Genomic DNA, 26,181 nt, shown 5'->3' on the forward strand with positions numbered 1-26,181 from the left:
TTGACAACCATGCAAGGGACTATGATACAAGAGCTACAAAGACTGAGTTGATAAATACAGTGTTTAAGACTATAGTCATATAATATTATGAAGTTGATGTCATAAGTAATTAATGTATTCAGTCACTGGAAATAAATAAGAGAAATGGAAGGGTCAAAGGACCAAGTTAAGAGAAAAGTAACCCATTTCATATTTTTTTTCTGAGGCCAGGCCTATTGTCAGCCACAAAATATGCCTAAGAGGCATACTTTATCTCTGGTGAAGTCTGAAAGACTAGGATCACACTCTGGAAGGAAGAAGACAGAAAAATGAACACTTACTGGGTTCCTACTTTGTGCTAGGCACTTAATTATCTCCTTTAATTCTGAAGCCTCAGAAGAACATTTGCCTGGTACTACAAGAACCATTAAGATAATTATTTCCCTACTAAGCAAGAAATTGTTTTAATGATGGTTCCAGGATGACTGTAGAGACTTAAACAATCAAGACTCCCTATTTCTTCAGCATGGATCATGAAGAGCATGGACTCCTCTAGCCAGCTGAGAAAAGATGGAAAATTCTGGAGTCCAGGAAGATATCTTGGCTTGATACACTACATAGCACTCTACCTTCTGCTATGAAGGTAGTCTCTCCCCAGCTCCACCAGAATAAAGGCTAAAAATAATCAAGTGTCCAGCAGGGGGTGCGGAGAACAAAAGACACTGGCTAGAACAAGTTAACTGGTGAGAAATTCAACAAGTTATACGTAAATATGGATTAATATGCAAACATTCCTGTTATATTCCAGTATGAATCAATTTAATTGGATAAATTTTCTTACATTTTATGATACATGGAGGAAATAAAAGTTTTTACTTCAGGTGAGTAAAGACAGGAAAGGATTGAACCTTTTAAAAGTAAAAATAAAGGAAAAGAGTACTGAAATTCCAGAAGATGGAAGAGAAGTAGATCTACGATATGGGAAGAAGGCAGAGTGCAGGACAAAGAACAAAGGGAAGAGAGAAGAGATGAGGTGGGAAGAAGGGAAACAATCCAGCTAGAATGAAATGGCTCTACTACAAACAGAAACCAGTAGACATGTTCAAGAGACAACACAAGGGCAGCTCCATATATCAAGAGGGTCTGAGTGGAAGTATTTTGTTTAGGAGAAATTTGGCTTACTTTTATGATTATCATTTTAGTCAAACTGATGTAGCTACCTCTCACATTCCCCTCCCCACTTTTGGCTTTTGTTTACTCCATTTTCCCATGAGAATGCCTTCACCCAAATATTGACATTTACTTCTAAAAACCTATACCAAAATTTTATGTCTTCTGTGAATTACCTAATTACATCAGTTATACTAATTTTATTTTAAATTCTAGTCAACTTAAATTTTTATCAATGGTTAAATGGTCAAATAGTGCTGCAAAGCTTATATGACAAACAGCAGTACCTAGTGCTTCTGGTACCCTTCCAGCTCTTTTCACTGCTCCCTCTGGTATTTATCTCTAATCAACAACATAAGAAACAACAGGCATTGGCGAGGAGAAAGGGTAACCCTCTTGCACTACTGGTGGGAATGCAAACTGGTGCAACCACTCTAGGAAACAGTACAGGGGTTCCTCAAAAAGTTAAAAATGGAACTACCTTACTACCCAGCAATCACACTAGGTATTTACCCGAAGAATACAAAAGTACTGATTCAAAGGGTTTCATGCACCCTGATGTTTACAGCAGCATTATTTATAATAGTCAAATTATGGAAAGAGCCCAAGTGTCCATCAACTGATGAGTGGATAAAGAAAATGTGGTGTGTACACACACACACACACACACACACACACACACACACACACACACACACACACAGGAATATTACTCACCTGTAAAAAGGAATGAAATCTTGCTGTTTACAACAACATAGATGGAGCTAGAGAGTATTATGTTAAGTGAAATAAGTCCATCAGAGAAAAACAAATATGATTTCACTCATAGTGGAATTTAAGAAAGAAAACAAATAAACAAAGGAGAAATAAATGAAAGGCAAACCAGGAAACAGACTCTTAACTATAGAGAACTGATGGTTACCGGAGGGGAGGTGGGCAGGTGGATGGGTGAGACAGGTGATGGGGATTAAGGAGTGCACTTGTTGTGATGAGCAACTGGTAATGTATGGAAGTGCTGAATCACTATATTGTACAGCCAAAACTAATATTATACTGTGTTAACTGGAATTTAAATAAAAACTTAAGAAAAAGAATAACCTTATATTACTTCCTTTTGACTCATCAATTTCAGATATTATCTTCAGACATTCTATTCTATGATGACTTAACATTCACATTGCAAGGTATGGTTAAGTCAATATTTAGCTTTTATAATTATTATGACTATACAAACATTGTTCACTGCTAAGAAACATACTCCAGTTATATTTCTTGTGTACAACTTCTGTTTTCTTCTTAAGTTTGAAGTTGGTTTGTTTTAGAATTTGCTTTCTTGGTGCCTATCTCAAATTCTTCTCACTTTGCCTCTTAAGTGAATTTTCAATACTCCCTAGGAGACAGCCTTCCTGGAATCATCTGTCTGCTTCAATCTGGACTGAGTACTCTCTAAGCCTACAGAATGAACCAGTCTTCTGAAGCACCCTTTATTCATCACAATGGGAAGGAACTGTCTTCATTGTGCTTATAAATGTTGGATCCTTTGTTGCCTGAATCACATGTCTTTTTCTTAGTTAACAACCATCTAGTGTTGGCAAAGCCCATTTTCCAGCAACTTCCTAAAAATAGGTATATGTCTGAAAATATCCTGGTTGAAAATCATTTTCACTAAGCATTTCAAAGGCATTATTCCTTGCCTTCTAACTCAATGTTGAAATGTTTCATATCATTCTTATATCCAGTCCTTTATATATATTTAAAAAATCTCTAAATGGGGCGCCTGGGTGGCTCAGTCGGTTGAGCTTCTGACTTCAGCTCAGGTCATGATCTCACGGTCTGTGAGTTCGAGCCCCGCGTTGGGCTCTGTGCTGACAGCTTAGAGCCTGGAGCCTGCTTCGGATTCTGTGTCTCCCTCTCTCTCTGACCCTCCCCCATCCATGCTCTGTCTCCCTCTGTCTCAAAAATAAAATAAACATTAAAAAAAATGTAAAAAATCTCTAAAAGCTTGTCTTAGTCCATTTGGGCTGCTGTAACAGAATACCATACACTGAGTCACTTATGCTAAACAACAGAGATTTATGTCCGAGTTTTGGAGGCTTGGAAGTCCATATCCAAACTGTCAGCAGAATCAGTGTCTGGTAAGAATCTGTTTCTTCATTCATAGACAGTCATTTTCTTGCTGTGTCTTCACATGGCAGAAGGGGCAGGCAAGTTCTCTGGTGTCTCTCTCTCGTTTTTTAATGTTTGTTTTTGAGAGAGAGAGAGAGAGAGAGAGAGAGAGAGAGAGAGAGAGTCCAAAGCAGGCTCCAGGCTCCACACAGAGCCTGACACAGGGCCCAAACTCACAAACTGTGAGATCATGACCTGAGCTGAAGGCGGAAGCTGAAGTCAGAAGCTTAATGGACTGAGCCACCCAGGAGTGTCTGTGGGTCTCTTTTATAATGGCACTAATCCCATTCATGAGGCATTTGCCCTCATGACCTAACTACCTCCTACAGGCCCCACCTCCAAAAACCATTATGTTGGGGATTAAGCTCCAACATATAAATTTTGGGGGGACACATTCAGTCCATAGCAAAACTTCCAGGGTTGTTGATCACTGGTGTTTGAGAATTCACAATAATGATTCTTCTTGAGAGTAGGTATTCTTGTCTGTTTGTTTTTATTAATAGGCTTTCAGTATGCTGTTTAAATCCAGAGACTCACAGTCCTCATGTTGGGGGAATTTTTTTTTTAATCTAAGAGAATGATTATCACTGTATCATCATGGAAGAAAAAAATACTAATTTGAATGTGTCACACCATTGACTTTAACAAACATTTTGATTTTAGAGATATTAAAATGTGGGGGACAAGTATCTTTATCTAATTTCTTCCTTTCCATTTCCCTGTTGTCTCTTTCCGGAATTCTTATTAGGCAGATGTTAGATTGCTTCTTTTTCTTTTTGTCTCCTATTTTCTATCTCTTTCTCTTATTCTCTTTTTTGGGAGATTTCCTTAACATTAGCTTCTAAATATTCTACTAAAATGTAAGATATCCCTATCCCATTTTTTTTTTTAAAGAGAGAGAAAGAGTGGGGAGAGGGAGAGAGAGTATCTTAAGCAGAACACAGAGCCCAACATGGGGCTCAGTGTTATGACCCTGATATCGTGACCTGAGCCAAAATCAAGAGTTGAGCCCTTAACCAAGTGAGCCACTCAGGCACCCCCCCACCCCATTTTTAATTCTAAGAATTTATTCTTTTTCTGATTATATAAAAACAGCATCCTACTCTTATTTTAGGATTATCAATTTTGTCTCTTAACACTCAAAAGATAGTAATTTGACTTTTCTTTTCCCTTTTTTCTACATTGTTCCTTCAAGAGCTTATTCTTTCATTTAGAAGCCTTCCTCAAATGTCTACTGATACTTGGCTTTTTAGTCATACTTAAAAGTGAGGCACTAGGGAGTAGACCAGATTTCCTGGAGCTTGTCAACTGTCAGGCATTTTTGTAGGTTAGTTGGCCAAGTAGGCAGCCTTTACATTAAAGATCTCCTAAATGTCACTATCTGAAGGACTTTTATGAAAGACCATTCAATTTCTTCAGGAAAGAAGACTTTACTTTTCTGCCTGAAGATATGGTCCTGGTTGGTGTAATGGGTAAGGGAAGGGGGGCATAACACCATTTAGTAGTAGGTTCTCACTTGATCTCCCTGTTTCTAGCCCAGTGCCTCACCTCACTTCCTACTATACTTTGGGTTCTGTTAAGTCTGGAGCCACTGTGATTCATTTTTCTCTATAAAATATCTTCTATCTCTTCCAGGGGTAGGAGAGGGAAGAGAATGGAGGCTGTTTATATTGACATTCAACCAATCTCTGCTTTCAGCCTCATGGCATTCTTCCACTTTCCATGGTACCTGGCAACCTCATTCTTGAGCTCTTCTGGGGCTGTGAGGGCAATAAATAAGGCATACTTCCTGCCCCTATAGCCCTCTAAAAGCACTTAGGTCCTTTAACTTAGGTCCTCTTGTTCTGACTCTTTTTCTGCTTCTCATATTTATATGTTGTGGTTCAAATTACAGAAGTCTTCTAACTTCAAAGACCATGTTTCTGTTTCTTATTCTCCTTGCTATTTTGTGTGATTATTTACCAGAAGAGAAGAGGACAAAAACAACTTTACTTTTCCATTTAAAGACTTAAAAGTTTCCCTTAAATGCCTGTATGCCTCCAACAGCCTAGCAGAGTTCTTGGTACCCAGCAGAAACTCACTAAGTACTTGGCTAATGAACAATTAGAAGTAGTCAGAGTACAGACTAAACAGCTATAACAAAAAGACCCCAAAATACAATGGCTCAAACAAGGTAAGTGCCTATTTTTTTTCTCATGGAGCAGTCCACAGGTAAGAGGGTAAATTAGGGTGAAGAGGTGTCACAAGACCATTAGGTCAATAAAGGACCCAGGCTAATTCTCTCTTGTTACTCTCCATCTATCCTATGGTCTTATTGTGGTCAAAACTGGCTATTCATCATATTCTACATTCTACATTAAAAGGGGCCAATCAACCTACAAGAAAGCCCACCAGTTGAAAAGCTCCCATTGATATAATTATTAATCACAGTTTCTATGGGCCAAGAATCTGGGCTAATGAACATGTAAGCTTGGATGCAGAACCTTTTTCAGTCAAAGTTCATATGAGAATCTAGCCCTGGCCAACTCCTTCACTGCAATCTGTGAGACTCTGAACCAAGGGTTCAGAGAACCAAGGACCCAGTTAAGCTGGGTCTCCCAGATTTATGACCCATAGAAACTGTGAGATAAGAAAAGTATGTTGTTTTAAGATACTAAATCCAGGGTAATTTGTTATGCATCAAACACATAACTAATGCAAGATCTCCATTTTTGCTATTTAAATTATCAGTAATTGACAGAATGAAAACTTTTAACTGTACATTAAAGGCAAATACAATTTATTTATTTTTTTATTTTTAAAAAAAAATTTTTTTTTTCAACGTTTATTTATTTTTGGGACAGAGAGAGACAGAGCATGAACGGGGGAGGGGCAGAAAGAGAGGGAGACACAGAATCGGAAACAGGCTCCAGGCTCTGAGCCATCAGCCCAGAGCCCGACATGGGGCTCGAACTCACGGACCGCGAGATCGTGACCTGGCTGAAGTCGGACGCTTAACCGACTGCGCCACCCAGGCGCCCCAAGGCGAATACAATTTAAAAGTATAAGGCTAATATATATTTTGACAATCTTTTGGATTTAATACCATTAAAGAACTAGTAAATATTAGGCTTTTGTCTTATACTCAATCCTAATTCCTATAATCTGGAATGATCTGCTAAACAACTTGATCCACACTGCTAGTAATATTTTAGTCCTGCATTTTTTCAACCCTATCTCTAAAATGCGATGTTCTTCCAGATGTAAATGTTACTAATGTTCTGAGGGAAAGTATAAGCCATACAATATCACAATGGAAAATGGTTTTAAACTAGAGAGAATAAAAAATTTGAAGGTTTTCCTTCCAAAGAAAGTGTTACATAAGGAAAAATAGGTAACTGGTGGCAGAAAAATCAAGATTAACACTTACTATTTGTTTTTATGTTTGCTTAAATGCTAATAAATATATACTACAGATGAATGAAGTAGAATGCCTCAAATAGCTTGGGAGGTGTAGAAATCCAGACTAACTGCGAAGGTACCCTCAGGCACAGGTCCCAGGCACAGGCCTGGGACCCTGTGTTAGCTAACACTTAGTTTATGCATTCATTTAATTAACAAGCACTTATTGAACACCTACTGGATACTGGATTTAAAACAAGGAATAAATCAGACACAGTCAATGCCTCATGCAGCTCACAGTTCACTAGGGAATAAGTAAATAAGTAATGGGATCTAATGTGGTATTGCCATTTAGGGTATACTCACAGGTTGCTATGGAAGCACAAAGGAAAAACACTTAGCTCAAGGCAGAAATGGAAATGGTAGTTCTGTCAGGAAGATACCTCAGTTGAAGGGATATCAAACTTGGACCTGAAGGATAACTGGGAATTAACTGGAGGGAGGTGCTAAGGGAAAAGAAATCTGGGAGAGGGACTATCACCCATGAAGGCCCATAAGCAAAAGAGAACCTGATACACTGGAGTGAGTACACTTTCAGGAGAGGGCAGAGGAATGTGGCTGACACAGAGAAGTACACAAAGGCCTTATTATACAGGGCCTGATAGGTCACACTGTAGTGTTTGGACTTTATTTAAAGGAAGCACAAAACTACTGATGATTTTAAGAGGAGTACAATGATCTTACTCTTTCATAAGTGACAAAATGTTTATGACAATTTGCATGATTTCTGAAAACTTTCCCAAGATGTTAAAAGGCATAAAAAGCATAAAACATTTTTATATACTAGCAATAACTGGATGGAAGACAGCAGAAAAGAAATCCCACTTATAACAAAAACTATAAAATACCCACGAATTATCTTAATAGATTAATGTATAATACTATAAGAAACCATAAAATTTTGATAAAGGATATAAAAGAATATCAGAGTAAATGTTCTTGGGAAGTGAAGACTCAACATTATTAAAATAATTTTTAAATTATTTAATAATTATTTAATAATTATTAAAATAATTTTTAAATTATTTAATAATTATTTAATAATTATTAAAATAATTTTTAAATTATTTAATAATTATTTAATAATTATTAAAATAATTTTTAAATTATTTTAATAATTATTTAATAATTATTAAAATAATTTTCTTCATGTTAATCAGAAAATTTAACGGAATTTTGATAAAAATCCCAATAACCTTTTCAGGAGTACTTGATAAATTGATTGCAAAGTTCATCTGGAAGATGTATAAGACCACAATTCTGAAAAGTAAAAAGGTGGGAGGGCTTGCCTTGCCACATAAAAAAAACATAGTAAAAGTACAGTAATTGAAAATGTATGTGAGACATTCAGGGATGCTATGAAGTGAACTGTGTCCTCCAAAAAGGTATGTTCCATTTCTAATCCCCAGGACCTATGAATGTGATCTTATTTGAAAATAAGGTCTTTGTAGATTTAATAATGTTAAGATGAGGTCATAATGGAGTAAGATGGGCCCTAATCCAATGACTAGTATCCTTATGTGAAGAAGGCAATTTGGACATGGAGACTTATAGGGAAAACACCATGTGACAACAGAAGTAGAGATTGGAGTAATGTGTCCAAGGAGCACCAAGGACTGCTGACAGGCACCAGAAACTGGAAAAGTCAAGGAAAGATCCTCTCCCAAAGCCTTCAGAGAGCATTACTTTGTCAACACCTTGGTTTTGGACTTCTAGTCTTCTTGACTGTATGAGAAGAGAATAAATTTCTGTTATTTCAAGCCACCCAGTTTGTGGTACTTTGTCAGGGCAGCCCTAGGAAACTAATACATGGAGTACATGGCAATTTTATATATGATAAAAGAGGAATCTTGAATGAGTAAGCTGTATAGATTTTATTTGTTCAGTAAGTAGAGGTTAGGACAAAAGGCTATTTGGAAAGAAAAGTGAGATTTCTACATCATAATGGGAACTAAAATTCCAAGTAGACCACAGACCTAAATGTAAAACACAAAACCATAGGTGGCAGATGAAAATGTAAGAGGATATTTTTATCACCTTGGGGCTGGGAAGGATCTTCTAACTGAAATATAAAACCCAGAAGTCAGACCTGACCATTTAAAAATGAAAACTTCTGTACACATACAATGAAAGACCACGTAATAAGTGTTAAATAGGGAGAAAACATTTGCAAGAGACATTATAGACATGGAGCTAATATCCAGAATGTATTTGATCACATAGACCATGAGGAGATAATAAGCAACACAAAAGAAAGTTGGTGAAACACAAAAATACAAAGGCCAGTAATACATGGATACTCAACTTCACTAATAATCAAATGAGATGCAAACTGAAATGAAAAAGTATTATTTATTTAAAATGGCTTGAATGAAAAATAATGTCTAATAATATCCAGGGTTGAATAGGATATGCTTGAACAGATACTCTCATACACTGACACTTTTACAACCTTTTTGGTTTGGACAGCAATTTGGCAATGTCTATTGAAATTTAGATGTTCATACCCATTGTTTTAGCACATCCTTCTCTAAAACTATATCCTACTGAAACACAAGTTCCCAAAAATAAATAGGAGGAAAATTATATTAAGTCTAGGACATGCATAAAATAGAATATCATGCAACAATTTAAAAAGAGGCAGATTGGGGCGCCTGGTTGGCTCAAACAGTTAAGCGTCCAACTCTTGGTTTTGGTTCAGGTCATGACCTCATGGTTTCCTGGGTTCAAGCCTTGTGTTGGGCTCTGCACTGGCAGCATGGAGCCTGCTTGGAATTCTCTGTCTCCTTCTCTCTCTGCCCCTCCCCACTCGTAGTATCGCTGTCTCAAAATAAACAAACTTAAAAAATAAATAAAAAAGGCAGATCTACATGAATTGCCATAAAAAGATGTTCAAGACTTAGTAGGTGAAAAGAACAGTTGGAGAGTATATACATTTTGTAAGTATCAGTAATAATGATCTTATGTATGGAATAAAAAGATAATAACTGAACTTCTAACAATGAATCTCTTATAGGCAGGGAATTTATTAATTCATTCATGTAATATTTAATGAGTGTCTATTATGTCCCAGTCACTGGTCTAGGTGCTGGGGACTTAGGAGTAAATAAAAAAACAAGATGAGGAAGGGGTGAACGTTTATCTTCTACATTAACTATTTCTTTCTTAAAAAATGTTTACTTATTTTGAGAGAGAGAGAGAGAGAGAGAGAGAGAGAGCAAGAGCCAGTGAGCGAGTGAGGGAGGGAGGGAGGTAAGGGCAGAGAGAGAGAATCCTAAACAGGCTCCACACTGTCAGCTCTAAGGCTCATACGGGGCTCAAACTCAACGAAACCTGAGCCGAAATCAAGAGTCAGATGCTTAACCAACTGAAGCACTCAGGTGACCATACATTAAATATTTCTGTAAAGAATCACTTTATATTTTTGTCCTAATGTGTCTATGGTTAGTGTGATTTTCTTAAAAAAATAAGCTGTAAGGTACTAATGAAAAACTTTCAACAACATAAAGCAAATTATTTTGTCTTTTTCGTAAGATCAGTCTTATCAAACAGTTCTTTTTTAATGTTTTATTTATTTTTGAGAGAGTGCGAATGGGGGAGGGGCACTTAACCGACTGAGCCACCAGGCATTCCATTAAACGGGTTTTAAAAATGGCACTGGCAGGGGCCCCGGGTGGCTTAGTAGGTTAAGTGGTTGACTCTTGATTTTGACTCAGGTCATGATCTAATGGTTCATCAATTTGAGCCCCACATTGGGCTCTGTGCTGACAGTGCAGAGCCTGCTTGGGATTCTCTCTCTCTCCCCCTTTCTCTTTGCCCCTCCCCTGCTCATGCTCTCTCTCTCTCTCAAACTAAATAAACTAAAAAAAAAAGGCACTGGCATATTCAAGATTATATTTTGGTAAAATTAAGAAATCATAAACAAGTTTCTAATACCGTAGAATCATTATTTTGTCCAGTTAAAAAATAAGAATACTTAAATTTTATGGTATCTGATTTATCTATATCCCTTATGATACAATATTTTACTTACAGTTTGTGGATTAATCTCCTCCTCTCCCATAGGTTCATCCATAATTTGCTGTCCATTCTGTGAAAAGCACAGCAAGCAGAAAGTTACCAACAGAGATTTCACATCAGTTAACATCAAATGAAGGCAGACAAAGCAAACTCATAATAGAATATTTTCACCCCTACAGGATTCTAATGAAGTACCAAACCACCAGATAAGTATGTAGTTGTCAATATGCAACTGGTTGTGCTTTAAAAATTAACTATAAAAACATTTTTCCATGGAAATTATATAACAAATGATGATTAACTTTCCAGGTGAGTCCTTGAGTTTATTTTAATAGTTAAATGAATTACAAATAGTATTATTTAAATCTCACCAAACATCATTTATAATACTTTCTATGGCAAAACACATTCTAAAATCCAACTCCATTGACTGATTAATCAGGGCAATGATTAGTTATTTCAGGATTTGAAAAGTAAGCTAGATCTCCATATCAAAATCGATTCCAGATGGATTAAACATTTAAATGTCAAAAATAAAATTATATAAGTATTATAAGAAAATATAGGTAAATAATACTTATGGGGTAAGGAGGGTGGAAATAATAAAGGAAAAAAATGACATTTGAATTGATAAAAGTTTAAAATGTCATCTACCAGACACAAAAAAGATAAAAAGACAAATTGATTACAAAAAAAGCAACATATGACAAAGGGCTGGTATCCTCAATGACATAAAGACCTTTGTTTTACCAACCTGTAAGAGAAAAATGATGAACCTCAACAGAAATGAGCAATAAGGGAAAAAAGAGTTTAGCCTTAGTACTAATCAAAGATACACATTTAACAGAAAGATACCTTTGCCTCTCAAACTGGTTATGATGATTTACAGAAAAAATAAAACCCAGCACTAATATGAGTATGGGGAAAAGAGCACTCAGGATATACTGCTAGGGAAAGTATAAATCAGCACAACCTTTTAGGAAGATAATCTAAGTCTGTATTAAAACAAGTGTGCAAAGATGTACATACAAGAATGCTCACCATAACTTTTTCCAAAAAGAACTCCAAATTGGAAACCTAAATTCTTAACAATAGAGAACTAGTTAAATATATGATGGTACATCCATATAATGGAATACTATACAGTCATTAAAAATGATAATAAAGATGTAAATTTATTGACATGGAAAGACAGTCACATGTAATAAGTGAAAAAGCAGTTTACAAAACAATATGGATTGTAATGATCCCATTTTAAATAAATATATACATGTTCCAATGTATATATTTCTATGGGAAAAACTCTGGAAGGGTATACACCAAAATGTTAACAGTGGCTATTTCTGGGTGGTAGAATTTTAGACAATTTAAAATGTTTGTTTTGCGTATTTGAATTTTCTGATGTGTCTACAATGAATATGTATTATTTGTGTAATTAATAACAAAACAAAACCAGAAGTCAGGAACACAACATCTTCTCTATTAGTTCAATGAAAAAAGGAGTAAATACCCCTGACCACTTGTCAATTCAACAAATGTACAAGGATCTAAGCTAACCATCTTTGGAGCATTATCAACTAGGATATGAAAGGTAGCCCACCCATTACCCTACCCACATGAGGCAGATGCTTTGAATTTGAACTCTGTCTACTCTCTAAATCCCTGTTTATCCATCCATTCATCCACCCATTTCATTTCATTCACGCTAAGATTTAGGTGCCAAGCTGGAGATGAAGGGTTAAGAAAACATGACCCCCAACCTAGAGATCCATCCTAGAGGGTCTCACAGGTATACTGACCCATAAAAAGAGCACCTTTTATTTTCAAACACTCATAGAGTATGCATCTAGGTTAGGGAATACCTATACAATATTACAAAGCACAGAAACGGTGCTAAAATGCAGAAAAGGAGGAGGCAGGTATAAAATCTTTATTATCCTAAGACACTTTCAGAAGCTACAGTATTGCTCACTGCTATGGTAAGGACTCAAATAACTCCAGGATACATCTTTCTACCAAAAGCCACAACCATTTACTCAATTGAATACTGATCGTTTTTATCCTAACATCACAGATAAACCTTAAACTAGGTCATAGGAATGCTGGTTTTGGAGTCAGACACCTAGATTCAAATTTCTGCTCTTACACTTAGTATGAAGCCTTGGACAAATTATTTAAAATATGCTTTAGTTTCTTCATATGAAAAGTATAGATTAAAAAGTCTCATCTTCAGAGAGGTATTGTAAAGGCTAAGTGAGATAAAGGATATAAAATCCTAAGCACAGGGTCTGGAACTTAATAAACAATCAATGGTAGCTATTTTAATTATATCCAAAATTCAGTCACCCCCTTCACAGCCCACCAATTTGCTACTTCTCCCGTATTTGCTATCTTAGTGAATGGTACCATCACTCATCTAGTAGTGCAAACTAGGTTTTCTCATTAATTGTACACAGAGTTCTCTTTCTATAACACAAATCTGCTGAATGGATCCCCATTATTTGACTCTCAGAACCCTTGGTCTAACTGAGCTACAATTACACTTTCCATGGGAATATAATTTGAGAACCATCTGTTCCGTGTAATTTTCAGTGCATACAAAGCAAGAATCACAACTTATAACTTACTTTTTAAGGCAAACTGGTATAGTAGAAACAGCACTAAACTTGGAATGGTAGACCAGATAGAGCCCTAGGTCTGCCACTTACAAGTTTTATGATTTTTAGCAATTCAGACAGTCTCTAGCCTACTACCTTATCTGCTTAAAATGGGGATACGTGCCCTGTCTACCCAAAGGGTTAGTGTTAGACTCAAAACTGAGATAACTCAAAATAAAGTACTTTATAAATCATAAAGAACTGTACCAATGCAAATTACTATTATTAAGGTGAGGTAGCTTCATTGAGGATAAAATAACACTTCCACAAAGTCCTTTTAATCTTTGAATCAAAAAAAGTTTAGGATTGGTAAGGGATCTTGAAAGTCTTCTGTTCCAAATAAACATCATATGCTTCAATTCTTTTTTTGCCATTCTCACCTAGATTTGAACACTATCGAACAAGAATGTACTACTCATGTGGCAGCCTACTAAACTATCTCAGAAAAAGTACTGGCTGCTAGATAAGATTCTTCATCATATAGTAATTTTCCTCAGCTACAAATTCCCTTTAATAGGATTACTAACATACGATGACTAACTTGCCTATAGTCTATCTGCAAAATCACAGGAAGTAAATCTACACCTATGACTGTAAATCATCCTGAGTCTGTTCTTCACTAGATAACTCAAGTTCTTTCAAACATTCCTTTTAGACAGATGAGACTAATTTTCTGAGCATGCACTCAATTCATCTTAAAGGGTGATATACAGAACCGCATTCAATTAACACTCCAACCTTGATACAACCAATGCAGAGTAAGGAACATTATCACCTCCCCTGTCCTAGATAACAAACTTCTATTAATTCAGTTCACATATGCATTGTTTTTGAAATGTCTGAAACACATTGCTGAGTCATACTAAGTTTTCTGTCAATTAAATTCTTGTCTTCCTTCTACTGCAACTAAGTCCCATACTTGTTACACTTCATCTCATGAAGAAAACCTCAAATTTTTGATTCATCTTTTTCTAGTTGTGATCTTCTATAGTATTACTACAGCCTCTACAGAATGACTTCTGAATCTGCTAATCAGCCTCTTCACTATTTTCATCTTCATGTAATCCATAAATTTTACAATGTATTTTCTTTTCTAAGCTCCTCATTCAGCTAATTAACAGTAATATACTAACAAAGCAATCTGAAAAAAAAATTAAGTGAAACATGATCTAAACGCAGTTTATGCTCTACCTTTTGCAAAAATATCTACTTCCTTTGTGAGTTTAGCAAAGACTGAAAATTTTGAACAATTTAATTTTAAGGCAGGAAAATATAAAAGCCAATGCTGTCCTACATATTGGGGAGGCTTTGCAAATATCTACTTTAAAAAGCACTTTTACTTCAACAAATCTTTTGTATCATTTCATCAAAATAAGGACTCAAATGTTATCTATTAGAAATGAGCATAATCACTCTTGCAGCTAAGAAGCCTCCTTTTTGAAAATGGCCTTTGGCTTCACTAAAGATTAGGCTACAATGGGCCATCAGTCTGACTTGATATTTCAACTTCTACAGTTTCAAAACACATGTGGTCGAACCTCGCTACCAGGTTTAAACCCCAGCTGTTACCTGATGTTGGGTAAGTTACTCAACATTCTGAGCTTCAGTGTCTTTATTTGTAAGATGCATATAATATCTATCTCAAAAAGATGTTGCACTTAAGTGAATACATCAAAGGACAGTAGACGCTCAGTAAATGCTACTTCCTGTCCCTTCTCTTTTGCCTGAACTGTGTAATACATACACTTCTACAGTTAACTTCTAAAGATGTAGAGCAATGAGAAAGTACAGGAGAGTGTTGAGATACTTATTTTACTACCTAATATAGTCAATTTCCCACCAAGCAGGGTGAAAGAGATCATTCATACATGTGGTATATTTTTATACGATGTGGCCAAAGAATGAGTACAGACAAAAAGGATAGTTTAAAAGTGAGGCAAATGTATTTATCCTCTCTCATCCCACCATTATGCCATCCAGCCAAAAAACTACAGAGCTTGGCAAGATTGTACATATGCAAATATTATGTGAAATACTGGAAAAGGTTAGGAAATGCTAATCATGCTTTACTCCGTTAGTCTGAAATGTGTAAAAGTCAAAAATTAGAATAACGTACAATATGGGTCTCATCAGAACAAATCAGACAAAGGAGACTGTTAGCTTGCATTTCAGCAGGAATTGTTTTCAAAATAACTTCTAAGGTTGTGATATAAAATGATCACTTAAGATCATCTTTCTGGTTTCAAGAGGATGAACAATTCAAATCAGTAACTCTGAACCAAGGTTTCAGGACTCTAGGGTATTCCCAAGTACTTTAAGAAAAAATCTGAAATGTTAAAAAATATGAATATTTTACTAAATAAAAGTTTCATTTTAAGCAACTTTATTAAACAGATTGTTTTATTGTAATGGCATGTTACAACAATGCACATTTCTGGGTTGCTGTTTGATACCTTTGAAGAAAATATAAAATACGTTAAAAATGCTTTGAGCCCAGTAGGAGATCATCATGTATGAGTATACTAGAACTAAAAAAAAAAAAGAAAAGAAAAGAAAAGAAAAGAAAAGAAAAGAAAAGAAAAGAAAAGAAAAAAAAAGATACGTGATTGGTAAAATGCTACCTTGAGATTACTAGAAAGTATCTACTGACATCCTCCTATGTAAAAATGAAATATATATATGAACACTGGGAAAAAAGAATTCCTCACAGAGAATAAGAACCTGAAATAATAGGAAAGGGGGAGGAAAAGAAAGGCTCCAGAGCTCTACTGTGCTAATCTGGAGACCCAGGTTGTAGGAATAAAAAGGACAATATATAAATATTTTTTTACCACCCTCAAGTTCCCACAAGTATATTTGCCTTCCAAGCTCCCTGATATTAGCAGTGGTCTTCTTGCCCAAAGCATATGGAATAGAAGTTGCATGAAGGTGCTGAGGATGAGGCATAAGAAACGTCTCTTGAATTTCAGTTCAGATACCATCAAATTATTCAGAATCCAAAGAATCTTCTATGCAATCACATTGAAACAATAAGAAACAAGCATTTTATATTCTTAATAAGGAATGTATATAATCCTTACCAATATGACAGGATTAAGAATCAGCTCCTCATTTATCCTAAGGAAATATCAGAGATGTGCATAAAGACTTATGTACAGTGATATTCATCATACTCATTATACTGAAAAATAGAAAACAATCTAGATGACCAACAGGGGACTGGTTAAATAAATCATAACACATCTATTCATATGTAGGAATACTATGCAATGCTTAAAATAAGGGCCTCAAAAAATTAATGATGCAAAAATATGCTTGTAATATATTAAATTAAAAAGGATACACAACTATATAGTATGACCCCAATTTTGCACCCCCCCCCCCCCAAAATGTGTGCATGTAACTGGCAAAACATATATAAAATCTTAGGAGTAGTTACCTGGGTCCTAGGATTTTCTTCTTGTACTGTATTTTCAAAATTATATGCATTTATTATCTATTCTTTTTATAATGAGAAAAAAACAACCAATATATTAGAAAAATCCATTATTTCTAGTTAAGGTGCCCTTATGCTTGCTTTGCTATTCCTTGAGTAACTAAACACCTGCTATTACTCAGGACTGTTTTACTTTCTAGACTAGGGTAGAAATGACCTCTGGTTACACCTATGTTTTTAAGTTTTAGAGGACCCTTTCAGAAGCTTTTTTTTCTGTCTGGTCCTGTGGTTATGGCCTCAGAAAATAGATCAGTTTTAGGCCTGAACCCCATCTTATGTTTCTTAGAGTGTACCCCTAAGGGAAATTCTGCTTATGAAACAGGAGTATGTTGAAGTAAGAATTAAGAAATGAAAACACAGTAGCCAAAATTAAATCTGCATTGTGAACAGCAAATATCAGAATTGACACTGCAGAAAACAGAATCCATGCCACAGAGGACAAACTTGAATAAATGAAAAAAAATGAAAGAAAATATTAAAAAACCATGGAGGACAGACATAGAAATAATCTATGAATAACAGATGTTCCTAAAGAAAAAAAAACAGCATTTTAATCAATCCAAAGTATAAGAAAACTTTCCAGTTCTGAAAAAAAATACCTGAGACTGGAGACTGAGAAGGTTCAACAGAGATCATCAACACCAAGACATGTCCTGGCAAATGTTTTTAAATTTCAAGGATAAAGATATAATCCTACAAGCATACAAGCAGAAAAAAACAGGTTATTTTCAAAGGAACTAAAATCAGACTGACCTCAGATTTTTCCTCTGCAACAAAATGCCAGAAGACAATGAAGTAATGACTTACAGAGAGCTGAAAGGGGAAAGTTATGAGCTAAGAATTGTACACCTTGTCCTAGTTTTTCATGTACAAAGGTCACAGGAAATTATTCTTAGATCTGCAAAGTCTTATAAAAGTTCACCATCCTGTTAGTACCTTTTTTCATAATTTGTTCAAAGGTATGTCCTAGACCATTGAAAGAGAATCAAAGTAAGAACTTAAGAATATTGAGGTCGGAAAGAACTGGTGAAGTATACTGACACCAACTTAATATTTACAAACAAATGAATAAAATAATTAACCCCACTAAAGGAGAAAGGGTCAGTAATGAAGAGTAAATAGCTGATATAAGTATATAAACAATATAAAACCTTAGAAAGCTAAAGGTAGGATTTGTATTCTCAGGCTAAATTAATGTGGACACAAAAGAGGTAGTGGAAGAATGGAGAAAAAGATTCTCAATTCTCTCTTTCCTAAAAGGATTATTTAAAAATCACTATTTTTAGTAATTACCTAATAAATATACATTCTTCAATGTTCTGAGAAACCATACGATAACCAAAAATTTTATTTATTTATTGCAGCCCAAATCACTAGAGAAGATAATAACTGACAAAGACTATAAAAAGTACTTTACGAAAGCATCACATTCAACCCTAAGAACATGAGGTAGGTATAATTCAGTCCTATTTTACAGATGAGGAAACCAAGGCTCAGCAAAGTCAATTAGTGAACAGCAAGAGTAAGACTCAAACCCAGGTCTTTCCAGCTCTATAATTCTTTCTTCAATATTTCAGAACCTCCTCAAACAAAAACAATCTGCATGTCAAAAGAAAAAAAAACAAACCACAAGAATAAAAAACTTACAACAGAAATTATTCCAAAAGTAATAATGTAAGAAATGTAAAGTTTAAAGTGTCTATTTAAAAGAAAAGTATCTTACTAGAATTTGATACTATTACAGAATTATTGGCATTTTTATGAGTTTTGATGGTATGGTGGTTATGTATTTTAAAAGTCTATCTTTTAAGAAATACAAATGAAATATTTACATATAAATTGATGTATCTAGGATTCCCTTCAAAATAATCCACTGGAGGCAGGGAAAAGAAGAGAGAGTGTGTATGGGGGGTGAGGGGAGTATAGATGAAACATGAGTTGATAATCTTTGAGGGTGACTTATGGGAATATGGTAGTTCATTATACTATTCTCTTGGGGTGCCTGGGTGGCTCAGTTAAGTGATTGACTCTTGATTTCAGCTCAGGTCATGATCTAATGGTTCATAGGATAGAGCCCTGCACTGGGTTCCATGCTGACAGTGTAGAGCCTGCTTGGGATTCTCTCTCTTTCCCTCTCTCTCAAAAATAAATAATTAAACCTTCAAATATATATATATATATATTTTTTTATTTCATTACTATATATATTACTATATATACACAGTAATAAAATTACTACTGCCTTAAAAATTTTTTTTACCCTTTATTTTTGAGAGACAGACACAGCACAAGTGGGAGGGGGCAGAGAGAGAGGAGGAAACACAGAATCTGAAGTAGGCCCCAGGGTTAGGGTTAGGGTTAGCTGTCAGCACAGAGTCTGATGTGGGTCTCCAACCCATGAACTACAAGATCATGACCTGAGCCAAAGTCGGATGCTTAACCAACTGAGCCAGCCAGGTGCCCCCATTTACTGCCTTTTAAAAAAAAGTTTGTTTGTTTGTTTATTGAGAGAGAGAGAGAGAGAGAGACAGACAGACAGACAGACAGAGACAGGCAGAGAGCCAGGGAGGGGCAGAGAGAGGGAGAGAGAATCCCAGGCAGCCTCTGTGCTGTTAGTGTGGAGCCTGACATGGGGCTAGAACCCATGAACTATGAGATCATGACCTGACCTGAAATTAAGAGTTGGACGCCTATTGGACTGAACCCCCCAAGCCCCCCAAATACTTACTGCTTTAAAGAGAAATTCAAACAAAACAGGTAAAAATAGCACAACGGACAAATAAAAATAAAGTGTTTTTAATATTAAGGCCAAAAATAAAATATAAGGCAAAAACCTTAATCCAATTAAAAAGGTCATCCGATTTGGACTAAAAATATAATTAGTGCTTAATACATATAGTGATAATAATTACTATTGTTTACTGAGCAATTACCATACACCAGGCAAATGTTAAGTACCATAGATCACCTTTGATGCTTTTACCAACTCTGTGAGGCATTATCACTAATTTACAAATGAAGAAATTAATTCAAGATGAGTATGTCCATCTATTTAAGCACTATATCCTCAGGCCCTAGCAAAATGCCTGGCACACAGTAGGTGTTCAATAAATATCTGTCACAATAAATAAAGAAGTCTAATATCTTGCCTAAGGTTAATAAGCAGGGCCTAAATTCAATCCCAAATCTGAATCTAAAACCCCTACTCTTAATCACATTTAAATCTTTTAATAATGATATTTCACAGAAGAATAAAATTGTTTATTTTCCTTCTGCATAGGTTGCATAGGTTTCACTATTTTTTAGATCTTCTATAATTAGCATGTTATCTGTTCAAACAAGACATTAAAAATAATAAATGTAAAGTAGTATTCAACATTAAGTCACAGAATAACAAAACACAAAAGATGTTTTGGGGACTATAACATGAAATGAACACAAAATAGAAGGGGAAACTTTAGCACACTAGTATAAGCTAGCATAATGAACAATATAAGGACAAAGTATTTGAAGTAATTTACATTAGAATAGGTATTGAATTTTATAATGTAAAAAGAATGTTCTTTTCAAGTATCTATGAAAAACTATAAAGATTGTATCTAGATCATAAAGTAAATACAAAATGTTTCAAATCAGGAATTGTACAGATATTTTCTGATTATGATAAAGAACCTGAATAAAGAAGTAAAATAAAGCACTCATTCAGAAATTAACATTCTTATAAATAACTACTGGTTCAAGAAAATACTAATGGCAATCATCACTTACACAGTGGTTTTTTTGTTCGAAGTACAGTGTTAGCCATGTTACATATATTCTCTAATTTAATCCCAATTAACCATTAATGAACCATGAATATGTTATTATGTATAGCAGAGAAGAAAAACTTGAGTTACGAACTTGCTCAAGATCACAGAGCTATCAGGTTTGCAGATAAGATAACCAAACCCAAGTCTGAATTCAAAGCTCATCCTCCTACACAGAAATGCTATCATATTAGTCAGAATTCATGTACAGACATCTACCTATGCTCATTTTTCTCTATTTATAAAATAAAAATTTATACTAAAAAGTAGAGAAAGCTTGAGTTCCTCCACAATTTACACAACATGTTCTGAAAGTGTCCATTTGTTAAATACACTATTCTAAGAAGGCAATGGTTCATTTTCTAACATATCGTTCAGACACAGTATTTCAAATTGCATAATCTCCTAAAAGCGATCCCTTTGAATATATTTACACTCTCAGTAGGGCATTTAAAGAAGGAAGAAACCATAAAATTAGATAAAGTAGGGAATCTATGGTAAACAGGATTTGCCACTAAACTAACTTCTAAAAAGCAATGTGATTGTGGAAAAGTCATTATTTTCTGGTACTTATCTGCAATCTATGAGTTTGATGGAACCTTGGTCAGCATGGATTTGAAAGTCTGCCACAGGACTGTGGGCAAGTCCTTAAGCCTCTCTGAGTTGTGGTTTCTTCATCCATAAAATATGTGGATATCTAAGAGCTCTTCCAGCTTGAGAATGTTATAATCTTGGGACTTTAAGAGCTCTTCCAGCTTGAGAATGTTATAATCTTGTGACTTTAAGGATTAAAGTTATTTAAAATTTGTAGAGCTTTTACACCTGAGGAAATTACAGATTCTGTATTTAAAGGTGTTTTTATGTTATTTTTTTTAGTTTTTTACATTTATTTATTTTTGACAGACAGAGAGAGACAGAGTGTGAGCAGGGGAGGGGCAGAGAGAGAGGGAGACATAGACTCGGAAGCAGGCTCCAGGCTCTGACCTGTCAGCACAGACCCTGATGTGGAGCTCAAACCCATGAACTGTGAGATCATGACCTGAGCCGAAGTCGGAGGCTTAACCGACTGAGCCACCCAGGTGCCCCTATTTTTTTAAATTTTGTAAATGTTTATTCATTTTTTGAGAGAAAAAGAGCGTGACAGGGGGAGGGGCAAAAAGAGAAAGACACAGAATCTGAAGCAGGCTCCAGGCTCTAAGCTGTCAACACAGAGATGGACGCGGGGCTTGAACCCATGAACTGTGAGATCATGACCTGAGCTGAAGTTGGACGCTTAACCGACTGAGCCACACAGGCGCCCCTGTTTTGATGCTATTTCTAAGTCTAACTCCTTCTTTCTCTTTTGCATCAAAACTACAGTTTTATCTATATCCTTCAGTGGTGCCTTTGTTCCCAAGTGTAAACAAGGAGAATATGAAAGAACAATCGTTTAAATGTTGTCATCTGAAAGAGAAATACTAAGAAAATAAAACACTGTTTTTCTGTGCAAAATAAGGAACCTAAACCAATTTTATGATTTCCAGAATCCAATTTTACTATTCTTTTTATTCATTCTTTCTTTTTTTAAAAGATTTTATGTTTATTTTGAAGTAATCTCTACACCCAATATGGGGCTGGAACTTACAACCCGGAGATCAAGAGTTGCATGCTCCACTGACAGCCAGCAGGGTGCCCCCCAATTTTACTATTCTTATTTCATTTGTGTTGAAAACTAATTGTCAACTTGTTGTTTAAGGTCCTCTAAATTCCCAAACTTATTCCTGCTTTCCTAATACCTTCAAGTCCCACCTCTTAGTACTCTAATGGAGTTGGTAGTATTTTCCAAATCTGTCTGATGACCAGAATCACCTAAGACTCCTGGTAAGGATATATCACCTGGCCTTATCCCAAGCTGAGTCAGAAGTTCCAGAAGCCCCATGGCCTCATGGTATTTCATTTTTTAAACAGGTACTTTAGGTGACTCCTGTGATTAGACAAGTCTGGGAAATCACAGGGTAGAGAAAAGGTCACGGGCTTTGGAGTCTGACATATTAAGCTTCAAAACCTGACTTTGCCCTTTACTGTAGGTGTGACTTTGGGCAAGTTACCTAACATGAGCCTCAGTTTTCTAATCCGTAAGATCTGTATACTAGTTATGCTGCAGGTTTTGGTAAAGTTCAGGGTCTAGGGGGTTCAGTGTTAGCTTCTCTTTCCTCCTGCTCATCTTGCCAGAGAAAATGACAAGTACAAATATTTGAGGGGATTCTGATGAGTCTCATATCCTAATGCATCCACTTCCATGTAGAGGACTAAAAATCTGAGTACTAGATAACTCTTTAATGCATTACTTGGGTTGGCTAATTTAAGAGTCTCAGGAACAAGTCTAATGATTTCATCTGGTTTCCAGAGGCTTAATGAAGCCCTCCTATCTAAAACAGATACAGTGTGATGATGGGCTTCAAAGCCCAAACTTCTGGGGGGCACCTGGGTGGCTTGGTCGGTTAAGTGTCCGACTTCGGCCCGGGTCATGATCTCACGGTCCGTGAGTTCAAGCCCCGCGTCGGGCTCTGTGCTGACAGCTCAGAGCCTGGAGCCTGTTTCGGATTCTGTGTCTCCCTCTTTCTCTGCCCCTCCCCTGTTCATGCTCTGTCTCTCTCTGTCTCAAAAATAAATAAACGTTAAAAAAAATTAAAAAAAAAAAGCCCAAACTTCTGTTATGTGACTGTGGCAAAAGGACCTGAACCTGTTTCCTCTGTCTCCACGTTGGTAAAACAAGTGGTGCTTAAATGTTTGCTGAAGTGAACCCAACATACGTTACTGATAATATGATGGTTAACAATCACTTAAAATAAAGATATACAGTCTTACAAACATCCTTATGAACAAAAAGAAGGCAGCAATAATAGCTTGCAAGTAAGTAAAACAAGACAGAATGGGATTTGCTCAAATACACAATAAATTAGAGCTTAACATTCAAGCAAAATTCCTATTTGTGTAGTAGAAGTTGGATCTTAACACAAAGTGTTTTAGACAAGTTGGGAGTTGAATTTACTTGGGAAAAAACAATCCAAACTACTCATTCATTAAAAAAAATATGGGTATACATATTTAAAAATTACCACAGGTATAAACACAACCTGGCAGGAAGGCTTATTTCTGAAAAAATAATGAAAGATATAGTTTCCACTTATAACTCCATGACTAATTCTAGCTGCATATTTAAACATAAACACTATTAATAACAGCATTTTACTAAAACTTGTTACTATTAATTGCTCAGATAAGCTAAAGTAACTAAACGCGTAAGAAATTTTTTAAAAACTAAAAATCTGGGTTCATTCAAGACAGAATAAAAAGTTACCCTCGATTCTTAAAAAATAAACAATAAGAAAAAACAAACCTTAAATCCTACTGAAAATAATTTAAAGAACCACAGCTTTCCTATCAATTTATTCAAATTATTCTTTAATGCAACTAATTTTTTCATTTAGTTCCTGCCCTTTGATTATTATGTTAATTTTCAAACATTTAATCTTTTTTACTATTTTGGATGACTTTTTTTCCATTACCATTTCTAACTAGGAAAGCTACTTATTGATTTCTTAATATATTTTGTATAATACCACCTTATTAGACCCTCACTGGTTTTAAAGAACTTTTTTAGTGATTTCCTTAGATTATCCAAGTAGATGATTATATCAACTATGAATAGTAATCCTTTATTATTCTTTTTAATACTCTGATTTTCTGGTCTAATTGCATTAGTAAACTCTCCCAGAATGTTAAATAGAGGTGAAAACAGCAGGCATAATCTTAATGAGATTGCCTTAAAATATGTCCCCATCAAGCATGATGCTGGCTATTGGTCTGAGACTGTTTTTTTTTTTTTAACGTTTATTTACTTTTGAGACAGAGAGAGACAGAGCATGAACGGGGGAGGGTCAGAGAGAGGGAGACACAGAATCTGAAACAGGCTCCAGGCTCTGAGCGGTCAGCACAGAGCTGGACACGGGGCTCGAACCCACGGACCGCGAGATCATGACCTGAGCGGAAGTCGGCTGCTTAACCGACTGAGCCACCCAGGGGCCTGTGAGACTCTTTTTTAATAACATTAAGGAAACACCCTTTTGTTCCTATTTTATTAAGTTTTTAATTGAGAACAGACATCGAATTTTATCTAGTGCTTTTTTTAACTTTTAAATTAGAAATGATTATAGATTCATAGGAAGTTGGATAAATAAGAGAGGTCCCATATACCTTTAACCCAGGGGTTACATCTTACATTAACTTCCTGTCAAAACCAGGAAATGTATACTGTACAAAGCCCAGACCTTATTTAGATTTCACTGGTTTTACAGGTTGTGTGTGCATGTGTCCTACACAGTTTATCACACTATAGGTTCCTGTATCTACCACCACTATAAACATACTGACAGTTCATCACCACCAGGATCTTGTGTGCTGCTCTTTATAGCCCACCTCCCTCCTGCCCTCTTTTTAACCCTGGCAACTACTAATGTAGTCTCCATGTCTACAATTTTGGCATTTCAAGAATGTTATATAAATGGAATTTTGCAGTATGTAACTTTATTCATGAAGTATGAATTCCCTTGAGATCCATCCAAACTGCTGCATGTATCAATAATCCATTCCTTTCAGTTGCTGAGTAGCATTCCACAGCGTGGATGTACCACAGCTTGTTTAACCATTCACCTACTGAATGACATTTGATTTCAATTTTTTGATATTACAAATAAGATGCTATGAAAATTTGTGTACAGACTTCTGTTTGGACATATATTTTCACTTCTCTGGGATAGATGCCCAGGACTTTCACTGCTGGGTTACAGAGTAAGTTTATGTTTAGTTTTTGAACAAACAGCCAAACTATTTTCCAGAAAGGCTGTATCCTTTTACATTCCCACTAGCAATGCATGAGGGATCCAGTCTGTCCACATCTTCACCAACATTTGGTATTGTCACTATTTTTTAATTTGGCTTTTCTAATAGGTGTGTAGTGATTATCTCACGATTTCAATTTTAATTTCCCTGATAGCTAACCATACTGACATCTTTTCATATGCTTATTTGCTATCCATATATCCTCTTTGGAGAAATATCTGTTCATTTCTTTGGTCAGAATTCTAAATGGATTGGTTGGCTTTAGTTAAGTTTTGAGAGTTCTTTATATATTCCAGATACAAGCCCTGTCTCAGATACAAGTTTGCAAATATTTTCACCCAATCTATGCCTTGTCTTTTTATCCCCTTAACAGGGTCTTTTTCATAGAGCAAATGTTTGAATTTTGATAAAGTCTACTTTTTTTTTCTCTTATGGATTGTGTTTTTGGTGTCTGGTCTAAAAACTCTTGGTTTAGCCCAAAGTCCTGAAGATTTTCTTCTAGGTTTCAATTCTAAAAGTTTTATATTTTACATTTAAATCCATGATACATATTTTTTTTTCTGTT

General features: G+C 35.5%; 1 protein-coding gene across 6 annotated transcripts in view; it reads right to left on the reverse strand.

The window, feature by feature from the left end:
* RPS6KA3 (ribosomal protein S6 kinase A3) overlaps positions 1-26,181 on the reverse strand; it is a 118,988-nt gene that overhangs the window by 76,417 nt on the left and 16,390 nt on the right. For 2 of the 6 annotated variants that reach the window (XM_053202154.1, XM_027054624.2), the window contains exon 2: positions 10,790-10,846. In XM_053202154.1, coding sequence (XP_053058129.1) covers positions 10,790-10,831 — 42 coding nt within the window. In that variant the 5' untranslated portion in view covers positions 10,832-10,846. Of the gene's footprint in view, positions 1-10,789; positions 10,847-16,513; positions 17,500-17,528; positions 17,623-26,181 lie in introns of those variants that run through there. The other 4 variants (XM_053202156.1, XM_053202155.1, XM_053202158.1 and 1 more) reach the window with 4 other exon arrangements.

Source organism: Acinonyx jubatus, chromosome X, assembly GCF_027475565.1.
Source record: "Acinonyx jubatus isolate Ajub_Pintada_27869175 chromosome X, VMU_Ajub_asm_v1.0, whole genome shotgun sequence".
Classification (NCBI taxonomy): domain Eukaryota; kingdom Metazoa; phylum Chordata; class Mammalia; order Carnivora; family Felidae; genus Acinonyx; species Acinonyx jubatus.